The sequence below is a fragment of the Ammospiza caudacuta genome, chromosome 29 (assembly GCF_027887145.1).
Source record: "Ammospiza caudacuta isolate bAmmCau1 chromosome 29, bAmmCau1.pri, whole genome shotgun sequence".
Taxonomy (NCBI): Eukaryota; Metazoa; Chordata; class Aves; order Passeriformes; family Passerellidae; genus Ammospiza; species Ammospiza caudacuta.
This window is the reverse complement of record NC_080621.1, coordinates 916,574-927,763: the sequence shown is the minus strand read 5'-3', so window position 1 is coordinate 927,763 and position 11,190 is coordinate 916,574. Positions and strand designations below refer to the sequence as shown.

Genomic DNA, 11,190 nt, shown 5'->3' with positions numbered 1-11,190 from the left:
CCTGGATCACCTGGGCTCTGCCCACCTGGGCTCACGGGGGACCATCCAGAGCAGATCCTCCCATGGGGACTGATGGTGGAGAAGACATCCAAACCTATCTAGTGTGGTTTAAAACCACCAAAAAAGGGAAAAAATGAGATTTTTGTGGGGTCAGAAGGTGACACATCCAGGAGGAGGTGGAAACCTTCAGCCAGGTGTCCTCCAAACCTGGATCAAGGTGGCTCTGCCCACCTGGTCAGGAGGATGTGGAACCTTCAGCCAGGTGTCCTCCAAACAGGGATCAAGGGGGTTCTTCCCACCTGGGCTCACTCAGGACCACCCAGACCAGATCCTCCCACGTGGGACGGAGCTGGAGAACCCCACCAAGCTCCTCCAGCACCCGGGCCAACCAACACTGCTGCCCTCAGTGGAACTTCCACCGGTGCCTGGCCAGCCGAGAACTGGCCGAGAACTTCTTCCCACACTGGTGGCACTCACGGGGACCATCCCCAGCGTGGATCAGCCGGTGCTTGGCCAGGTGGGCGTTGAGCTTGAAGCCCCTGCCGCAGTCGGGACAGCGGAAAGGTTTCTCCCCCTGGTGCGCCTTCTGGTGTCTCCTGAGGCTGGCGCTCACCCTGAACCTCCTCCCGCACAGCGAACACTCGAAGGGCTTCACGTGGCTCTTCTGGTGGCACCTCAAGCTGGAGCCGGTGGTGAAGCTCTTGCCACAGTGCCCGCACTCGTAGGGCCTCTGCCCGGCGTGGCTCCTCTGGTGGTGGGCCAGGCCGAGGCGGGTGGTGAAGCTCTTGCCGCACTCCTCGCACTCGTGGGGACGCTCCCCCGTGTGGCTCTTCTGGTGGGCCACCAGGTCGGAGCTGAGCATGAAGGTTCTCCCGCACTGGGCGCACAGGTAGGGCATCTCCCCGCTGTGGAACCTCTGGTGGACGATCAGGTAGGAGCCGGTGCTGAAGCTCTTCCCGCACAGCCCGCACTTGAAGGGCCTCTCCCCAGTGTGGCTCCTCTGGTGGACCACCAGGAGGGAGCTCCTGCTGAAGCTCTGCCCGCACTGGGGACACTCGTGAGGACGTTCCCCCGTGTGCCTCCTGCGGTGGACGGTCAGAACCGCGCTGGACCTGAAGCCCTTCCCGCAGTGCCCACACCTGTAGGGACGTTCTCCGGTGTGGATCCTGCGGTGGACGTTGAGGGAGGAGATCTCCCTGAAGCCCTTCCCACACTGCCCACACTCGTAGGGGCGTTCTCCAGTGTGGATCCTGTGGTGGACAACCAGCTGGCCGTTTGTCCTGAAGCTCTTCCCGCACTGGGGACACTCGTAGGGTCTCTCATCGGTGTGGATGCGCCGGTGGGCGAGCAGGTTGGACTTCTGGCTGAAGCCCTTTCCACAATCGGGGCAGCTGAAGGGTTTGTCATCTGTGTGAATCCTCTGGTGGACAAGGAGGGTGGAGCTGGTCAAGCACCGCTTCTTGCACTGACCACACTCGTAGGGTTTCAGCCCAGTGTGCATCCTCTGGTGGACAACAAGGTAGGAGCTGGAGCTGAAGCTCTTCCCACACTCGGAGCACTTGTGGGGCTTCTCCTGCCCATCCTGGAGCTGCTCATGGAGCCCCAGCTCGGATCTCTGAGCCCCTCCATGGCCCAGGCTGGCTCTTTCCCCCTCGGATCCCCGCGCTCTGCCTTTGCAGCCCCTCCTGCTCAGGGATCTCCGCGGCTTCTCCTCCCCGTTGGCTTCTCCCTGCCGAGCCGTGGAGCCGCTCCCAACGGCCTCAGCCACCAGCTCCTCGCTGCTCTCCATGCTCAGCTCCTGCTTTGGGGGAGCAAGGACAGGGACACGATGGGATTTGCCCCCATGGGGACAAGGACACGATGGGATTTGCCCCCGTGGGCACAAGGACACGATGGGATTTGCCCCCGTGGGGACAAGGACACGATGGGATTTGCCCCCGTGGGCACAAGGACACGATGGGATTTGCCTCCCCTGCCCCACAAAAACCCTCCCGGAGCCCCCCGCGATGGGGTCGGGCCGAGCTCCCCCTCTCCGCTCACCTGCGGGCTCCGGGGGGCGATGCCGGCGGGGCCGGGGCAGCTGCGGCCGGAGCGCGGGAACCGCGTGGTGTTGGGGCGCCTCTTCCTCCCGCTGTTCCTGTTCCGTTGTCCCTCCTCTTCCTTTGTCCCTCCTCTTCCTCCTCCTCCTTCTCCCCCTCCTCTTCCTCCCGCTCCTCCTCCGCTCCGAGTCCGGCCCGGGCAGCGCCGGCACCAAAATACAGGCGGGGTGAGGGCGTGGTTATGCAAATCTGGGAGCGATCGCGCGCTGCGATTGGTGGGAGGGAGGAGCGAGGGACTCTGCTCGGTGACGTCATGGCGGGGGGGGAACTTGAGAGTCGGGAGAGAGCGGAGCGGGAACGGGGAGCGGGAATGGGGACAGGGAGCGGGAATGGGGACAGGGAGCGGGATTGGGGACAGGGAATGCGAACAAGGAATGCGGACCAGTATTGGGGACAGGAACAGGGAATGGGGATCATGGGGTGCCCAAAGTCCTAAGGAAGCCCAAAATCTGCCCCAGGAACCCTCAACTCCCTCTGGCCCTGCATCCCCCTCATCCCCTGGAAGATCCCCCCATGTCCACATCCACGTCTTGGTTCAACATCTTTATTATTAACCTTGGACTTAGAAAGCTGTATAAAAATGACAAAGAGATATAAAAAGAAAATCCAGGCCACAAGGAGCCAGGTGGATGTGGAGTCCCCAGCCTGGTGTTCTTCAAGCAGGATAAAAGGGGGCTCTGCCCACCTGGGCTCACTGGGCACCATCCAGAGCAGATCCTCCCCTGTGAGATGGAGCTGGAGAAGCCCACAGAGCTCTTCTCACCCTGGGCTGCCCTCAGTGCTGGCTCTTCTGGTGTCTGCTCAAGGTAGAGGTTCTAGAGAAGCTCTTCCCACACTGGGAACACTTGTGGGGTCTCTCCCCGGTGTGGATCCTCCTGTGTGTGACGAGCGCTGAGTTCTGCTTGAATCCCACCCCACAATCGGGACAGCGGAAGGGCCTCTCGTCCGAGTGGATGCGCTGGTGCTTGAGGAGTTGGGACGAGGTGTAAAAGCCCTTCTGGCACTGATCACACTCGTAGGGCCTCTCCCCTGTGTGGCTCCTCCGGTGCACAGTAAGGCTGGAGCTGTCTCTGAAGCTCTTCTCACACTGGGGACACTCATAGGGTCTCTCCCCGGTGTGGATCCTCCTGTGTTTGACGAGGGTTGACTTCTCTTTGAATCCCACCCCACAATCGGGACAGCGGAAGGGCCTCTCATCCGTGTGGGTGCGCTGGTGTACGAGGAGATGGGACGAGGTGTAAAAGCCCTTCTGGCACTGATCACACTTGTAGGGCCTCTCCCCCGTGTGGCTCCTCAGGTGCACAGTCAGACTGGAGCTGTTTCTGAAGCTCTTCCCACACTGGGGACACTCGTGGGGTCTCTCCCCGGTGTGGATGCGCCGGTGGATGACAAGGGCAGATTTGTGCTTGAATCCCTTCCCACAATGAAGGCAGTGGAACGGCCTCTCCTCAGTGTGAATGCGCTTGTGACTGAAGAGCTGGGAGCTGCTCTGAAACCTCTTCTGGCACTGATCACACTCATAGGGCCTCTCCCCCGTGTGGATGCGCTGGTGGATTATCAGGGCAGAGCTGTGCTTGAATCCCTTCTTGCAGTCGGGGCATTGGAAGGGCCTCTCGTCCGTGTGGATGCGCTGGTGCTTGTGGAGATTGGACATTCTGTAAAACCTCTTTTTGCAGCAATCACACCCATAGGGCCTCTCCCCGGTGTGAATGAGTCGGTGGATGACAAGGGCGGAGTTGTGCTTGAATCTTTTCCCACAATCAGGACAGTGGAACGGCCGTTCCTTGGTGTGAATGCGCTGGTGACAGAGGAGCTGGCAGCTGCTCTGAAACCTCTTCTGGCACTGATCACACTCGTAGGGCTTCTCCCCGGTGTGGATGTGCTGGTGGAAGATGAGGGCAGAGTTGCGATTGAAACTCTTCCGACAATCAGGGCAGCGGATCGACTTCTGCTCAGTGTGAATGCGCTGGTGCTTGAGGAGATGGTAGCTCCAGAGGAACCTCTTAGTGCACTGATCACATTTGTAGGGCCTCTCCCCAGTGTGGCTCCTCAGGTGGGCAACCAGGTCGGAACTCAGCATGAAGCTCTTCCCACACACCCCACACTTGTAGGGCCTCTCACCCGCGTGGATTCTGCAGTGCTCGATCAGTTTCGATCTGAACATGAAGCTCTTCCCACATTCCAAGCACTTGTGGGGCTTCTTCTCCCCATCCTGGAGCTGCTCATGGACCCCCAGCTCGGATGCCTGAACTAGGTCCAGGGTGGGATTTTTCCCTTCAGATCCCAGCTGTCCTGCCGTGTGGATTCTCTGGTGCACAATGAGGCAGGATCTCCTCTTGAAGCTCTTCCCACACTTGGAGCACTTGTGGGGCTTCTCCTGCCCACCCTGGAGCTGCTCATGGAGCCCCAGCTCGGATCTCTGAGCCCCTCCATGGCCCAGGCTGGCTCTTTCCCCCTCGGATCCCCGCGCTCTGCCTTTGCAGCCCCTCCTGCTCGGGGATCTCCGCGGCTTCTCCTCCCCGTTGGCTTCTCCCTGCCGAGCCGTGGAGCCGCTCCCAACGGCCTCAGCCACCAGCACCTCGCTGCTCTCCATGCTCAGCTCCTGCTCTGGGGGAGCAAGGACAAGGACACGGTGGGATTTGCCCCCGTGGGGACAAGGACACGATGGGATTTGCCCCCGTGGGGACAAGGACACGATGGGATTTGCCCCCGTGGGCACAAGGACACGGTGGGATTTGCCTCCCCTGCCCCACAAAAACCCTCCCGGAGCCCCCCGCGATGGGGTCGGGCCGAGCTCCCCCTCTCCGCTCACCTGCGGGCTCCGGGGGGCGATGCCGGCGGGGCCGGGGCAGCTGCGGCCGGAGCGCGGGAACCGCGTGGTGTTGGGGCGCCTCTTCCTCCCGCTGTTCCTGTTCCGTTGTCCCTCCTCTTCCTTTGTCCCTCCTCTTCCCTATCCTTCTTTCTCCCCCTCCTCTTCCTCCCGCTCCTGCTCCGCTCCGAGTCCGGCCCGGGCATCGCCGGCTCCCAAAAGCAGGCGGGGACCGAGGGCGTGGTTATGCAAATTCGGGAGCGATCGCGCGCCGGGATTGGTGGGAGGGAAGAGCGCGGGGTTTGCTCGGTGACGTCATGGCTGGGACCGGGATTGGGAATGGGGATCGGGACCGGGAATGGAAAAGGGACCCTGATGTGTTCTCTGGGCTCCCAGGATGAGGGAAGAGATGAAAATTTTGACTCCATTTTTTTATTTTTAGAAAACTCGTTTATTATTTTATTATGAAATATATTTTATCAAAAGAAAATGCTATTGTAAAACTCTAGTAAAAGAATAGACAAAACGATTTCATATTAAGGCTTGAAAGGAATAGAAAAGAATGATAATAAAATCTTGTGAGTGACCAGAGAGTCTGAGAGAGCCAAATTTTCATAGGTCATTAATTAAAAACAGCCCCATTAGACCAATCAAGGCGAAAATGCTGCATTCCACAGCAGCAGATCATTAGTGTTTCTATTTTAATTTCTGAGGCCTCTCAGCTTCTCAGGAGGAAAATATCCCAAGGAAAGGATTTTTAAATAAAATGTGCCAGTGACAGGAGCGTGAATACTGGACTGGGAATATAGGTGAGGGACTGGGATTGGGATCAGGAATCAGAAAATGGGAACGGGACAGGAAATAAAAAAATGGGAATTGGGGACTGGAACAGGAAAAGGAGAACAAAACAGGAAATAGAGAAATGGGAATTGGGGACTGGAACAGGAAAATGGGAACGGGACAGGGAATACGGGAATGGAAACCAGATAGAGAATGTGAGACAGGTACAAGTATTGAGACAGGAATGGGATCTGGACTGGGATGAGAGCAGGATCCTGGACAGGGGACAGCAGGAACCAGGACGGGAGGACGTGGGGACACTGCCAGGGCAGGGGGTCCTTGATCTGCTGCCCCAGATGGAGCTGCTGGGCCTGGGATGCCCAGAGCCCTGAGGAACCCCCAAATCCGTCCCAGGAACCCTCAGCTCCCTCTGGCCCAGCATCCCCCTCATGCCCATCCTTGTTTCTGTTCAACGTCTTTAATACTGCAACCTGGGCTCACTGGGGGCCATCCAGAGCAGATCCTGCCATGGTGGAGAAAACATCCAAACCTACCTAGTGTCGCTGAAGGCCACCATAAATTGTAAAAAATGATGGAAAAAATTACATAAAACTTTTTTTCTGAGGTCAGAAGGTTGAGAAACGTGCTGTCCATAATCGATTTCTGATCTTGGACTGTGGATGAGTTCAGGTGACCACGGGGAGCCAGGAGGATGAGGAGCCCTCAGCCAGGTGTCTTCTCAACAGGGGTCAAGGGGGCTCTGCCCACCTGGGCTCACTGAGCACCATCCAGAGCAGATCCTCCCGTGTGAGATGGAGCTGGAGCAGCGCACGGAGCTCAGCACACCCAGGGCTGCCCTCAGTGCTGGCTCTGTAGGTGCCTGGTCAAGGTAGAGATTTTAGAGAAGCTCTTCCCACACTGGGGACACTTCTGGGGTTTCTCCCTGGTGTGGATCTTCTGGTGGGTCCACAGCCCTGAGCTCTGCGAGAAGCCCTTCCCACACTGGGGACACTTGTAGGGTCTCTCCCCAGTGTGGATCCTCCTGTGTTTGACGAGCGCTGAGTTCTGCTTGAATCCCACCCCACATTCGGGACAGCGGAAGGGCCTCTCGTCCATGTGGATGCGCTGGTGCTTGAGGAGATCAGACGAGGTGTGAAAGCCCTTCTGGCACTGATCACACTCGTAGGGCCTCTCCCCTGTGTGGCTTCTGAGGTGGACAGTCAGATTCCACCTCTGGGTGAAACTCTTCCCACACTGGGGACACTCATAGGGCCTCTCCCCGGTGTGGCTCCTCAGGTGGGCAGTCACATGGGAGCTCTCTCTGAAGACCTTCCCACACTGGGGACACTCGTAGGGCTTCGCCCCGGTGTGGATGCGCCGGTGGACGATGAGGGTGGAGTTGCTCCTGAAGCTCTGCCTGCAGTCACGGCAGTGGAACGGCCTCTCCCCGGTGTGGATGAGCTGGTGGCTGAGGAGCTCGGAGCTGCTCAGGAACCTCTTCTGGCACTGACCACACTCGTAGGGCCTCTCCCCGGTGTGGATGCGCCGGTGCCTGTTGAGGTGGGAGACGCTTTTGAAGCTCTTCCCGCATTCGGGGCACTGGAAGGGCCTCTCGTCCGTGTGTGAGCGCTGGTGCCCCACGAGCTCAGAGCTGCTCACAAACCTCTTCTGGCACTGGTCACACTCGTAGGGTCGTTCCCCCGTGTGGCTCCTCAGGTGGACAGTCAGGGTGGATCTCCTCGTGAAGCTCTTCCCACACTCCGAGCACTTGTGGGGCTTCTCCTGCCCACCCTGGAGCTGCTCATGGAGCCCCAGCTCGGATCTCTGAGCCCCTCCATGGCCCAGGCTGGCTCTTTCCCCCTCGGATCCCCGCGCTCTGCCTTTGCAGCCCCTCCTGCTCGGGGATCTCCGCGGCTTCTCCTCCCCGTTGGCTTCTCCCTGCCGAGCCGTGGAGCCGCTCCCAACGGCCTCAGCCACCAGCTCCTCGCTGCTCTCCATGCTCAGCTCCTGCTCTGGGGGAGCAAGGACAAGGACACGGTGGGATTTGTCCCCGTGGGGACAAGGACACGATGGGATTTGCCCCCGTGGGGACAAGGACACGGTGGGATTTGCCCCCGTGGGCACAAGGACACGATGGGATTTGCCCCCATGGGGACAAGGACACGATGGGATTTGCCCCCGTGGGGACAAGGACACGGCGGGATTTGCCTCCCCTGCCCCACAAAAACCCTCCCGGAGCCCCCCGCGATGGGGTCGGGCCGAGCTCCCCCTCTCCGCTCACCTGCGGGCTCCGGGGGGCGATGCCGGCGGGGCCGGGGCAGCTGCGGCCGGAGCGCGGGAACCGCGTGGTGTTGGGGCGCCTCTTCCTCCCGCTGTTCCTGTTCCGTTGTCCCTCCTCTTCCTTTGTCCCTCCTCTTCCTCCTCCTCCTTCTCCCCCTCCTCTTCCTCCCGCTCCTCCTCCGCTCCGAGTCCGGCCCGGGCAGCGCCGGCACCAAAATACAGGCGGGGTGAGGGCGTGGTTATGCAAATCAGGGAGCGATCGCGCGCTGCGATTGGTGGGAGGGAGGAGCGCGGGATGTTCTCGGTGACGTCATGGCGGGACGGGGAGCAGGAGCGTCCGGAGAGAGCGGAGCGGGAACGGGGACCGGGAATGGGAATGGGGACGGGGAATGGGGTGCGGGAATGGGAACAGGGACCGGGAATGGGAACAGCGACGGGGAATGGGGACCGGGAATCGCGACAAGGAATGGGGACTGGGAATCGGAACGGAACCGGGAATGCGGACAGGGAGCGGGATTGGGAAGAGGGAATGGGGACCTGGAACGCGAACAAGGAATGGGAACAGCGAATTGGGACCAGTATTGGAAACAGGGACAGGGAATTGGGACAGGGAATGGAGGCAGGGAATGGGGACCCAGACTGGGGATATGGAGCGGTAATGGTAATGGGGACAGGGAATGGGGACCATAGGGAGCCCAAAGTCCTGGGCAAGCCCTAAATCTTTCCCAGGAACCCTCAGCTCCCTCTGGCCCAGCATCCCCCTCATCCCCTGGAAGATCCCCCCATGTCCACATCCTTGTCTTCGTTCAACATCTTTATTATAAACCTCGGATTTAGAAAGGTGTATAAAAATAACATAGAGAAATAAAAGGAAAATCCAGGCTATGAGGAGCCAGGATGATGTGGAACCCCCAGCCAGGTGTGCTGCAAGCAGGAGTCAAGGGGGCTCTGCCCACCTGGGCTCAAGGGGAAACTCCAGAGAAGATCCTCCCGTGCGAGATGGAGCTGGAAAAGCCCAGGGAGCTCTTTCCAAACAGGGCTGCCCTCAGTGCTGGCTCTTTTGGTGTCTGGTCAAGCTGGAGATTTGACAAAAGCCCTTCCCACACTGGGGACACTCGTGGGGTCTCTCCCCGGTGTGGATGCGCTGGTGCATGATGAGTTGGTTCTTCTGAGTGAAGCCCTTCCCGCAGTCACGGCAGCGGAACGGCTTCTCCTCGGTGTGGATCAGCTGGTGACGGAGGAGACAAGCGCTCCTCAGGAACCTCTTCTCACACTGATCACACTCGTAGGGCCTCTCCCCGGTGTGGATGCGTTGGTGGGCGACGAGTTCGGCGTTGTGCCTGAAGCTCTTCCCACAATCGGGGCAGCGGAAGGGCCTCTCATCCGTGTGTGAGCGCTGGTGCATGTGGAGGTGGGAGCTGCTCTGAAACGTCTTCTGGCACTGGTCACACTCGTACGGTCGTTCCCCAGTGTGGCTCCTCTGGTGGTAAATCAGGTGGGACTTGTACATGAAGCTCTTCCCACACTCTCCACACTCGTGGGGCCTCTCCCCGGTGTGGCTCCTCAGGTGGTAAACCAGGCTGGAGTAGTTGGTGAAGCTCTTCCCACACTGCGGACACTCACGGGGTCTCTCCCCAGTGTGGATGTTCTGGTGGATGATGAGGGCGGAGTTGTACTTGAAACCCTTCCCACAATCAGGACAGCGGAACGGCCTCTCCTTGGTGTGGATGCGCTGGTGCTTGAGGAGATCCCCGCTGCTCGAGAACCTCTTCTGGCACTGATCACACTCGTAGGGCCTCTCCCCGGTGTGGATCCTCTGGTGGACAGTCAGTTGGGAGCTTGAGGTGAAGCCCTTCCCACATTCCCCACACTTGTAGGGTCTCTCCCCGGTGTGGAGGCGCCGGTGGGTGATGAGGTGGCAGTTGTGCCTGAATCCCTTCCCGCAGTCAGGACAGCGGAACGGCCGCTCCTCGGTGTGGATGATCTGGTGTGCACGAAGAGTGGTGCTGCTCTGAAACCTCTTCTTGCACACATCACACTCGTAGGGCTTCTGCCCCGTGTGGATCATCTGGTGTTTAACCAAGGTGGAGCTGCTCAGGAACCTCTTCTTGCACTGATCACACTCGTAGGGCTTCTCCCCAGTGTGGATGTGCTGGTGCAAGATGAGGGCAGAGCTGTCCCTGAAGCCCTTCCCACAATCAGAGCAGCGGAATGGCCTCTCCCCAGTGTGGATTTGCTGGTGGATGACGAGGTAGGACCTTCGCCTGAATCCCTTTCCACAATCAGGACAGCAAAATGGCCGCTCGTTGGTGTGAGTGCGCCGGTGACTGACGAGATCGGAATTTCTGTAAAACCTCTGCTGGCATTGATCACACTCGTAGGGCCTCTCCCCCGTGTGGCTCCTCAGATGGGCATTCAGGTTGGATCTCTTCGTGAAGCTCCTCCCACACTCCGAGCACTTGTGGGGCTTCTCCTGCCCACCCTGGAGCTGCTCATGGAGCCCCAGCTCGGATCTCTGAGCCCCTCCATGGCCCAGGCTGGCTCTTTCCCCCTCGGATCCCCGCGCTCTGCCTTTGCAGCCCCTCCTGCTCGGGGATCTCCGCGGCTTCTCCTCCCCGTTGGCTTCTCCCTGCCGAGCCGTGGAGCCGCTCCCAACGGCCTCAGCCACCAGCTCCTCGCTGCTCTCCATGCTCAGCTCCTGCTCTGGGGGAGCAAGGACAAGGACACGATGGGATTTGCCCCCGTGGGGACAAGGACACGATGGGATTTGCCCCCATGGGGACAAGGACACGATGGGATTTGCCCCCGTGGGGACAAGGACACGATGGGATTTGCCTCCCCTGCCCCACAAAAACCCTCCCGGAGCCCCCCGCGATGGGGTCGGGCCGGGCTCCCCCTCTCCGCTCACCTGCGGGCTCCGGGGGGCGATGCCGGCGGGGCCGGGGCAGCTGCGGCCGGAGCGCGGGAACCGCGTGGTGTTGGGGCGCCTCTTCCTCCCGCTGTTCCTGTTCCGTTGTCCCTCCTCTTCCTTTGTCCCTCCTCTTCCCTATCCTTCTTTCTCCCCCTCCTCTTCCTCCCGCTCCTGCTCCTCTCCGAGTCCGGCCCGGGCATCGCCGGCTCCCAAAAGCAGGCGGGGACCGAGGGCGTGGTTATGCAAATTCGGGAGCGATCGCGCGTCGGGATTGGTGGGAGGGAGGAGCGCGGGGTTTGCTCGGTGACGTC

At 60.1% G+C, this 11,190-nt stretch overlaps 1 protein-coding gene across 2 annotated transcripts; it reads right to left on the bottom strand.

The window, feature by feature from the left end:
• Window positions 1–2,676: 2,676 nt before the first annotated feature.
• On the bottom strand, window positions 2,677–10,992 carry LOC131569217 (zinc finger protein 420-like). 2 transcript variants are annotated; one of them, XM_058821424.1, is made up of 4 exons: window positions 10,877–10,992; window positions 9,099–10,671; window positions 6,617–7,471; window positions 2,677–4,144 (listed from the first exon to the last, which is right to left on the bottom strand). In XM_058821424.1, the coding sequence occupies exons 2-4, from the start codon at window positions 10,655–10,657 to the stop codon at window positions 2,875–2,877; spliced, it is 3,684 nt and encodes a 1,227-aa protein (XP_058677407.1). In that variant the 5' UTR covers window positions 10,658–10,671; window positions 10,877–10,992; the 3' UTR covers window positions 2,677–2,874. The 2 variants fall into 2 exon arrangements, with proteins under 2 accessions (XP_058677407.1, XP_058677406.1); XM_058821423.1 differs by lacking the exons at window positions 2,677–4,144; window positions 6,617–7,471 and having other exon boundaries at window positions 8,807–10,666; window positions 10,877–10,952.
• Between the last annotated feature and the right edge of the window lie 198 nt (window positions 10,993–11,190).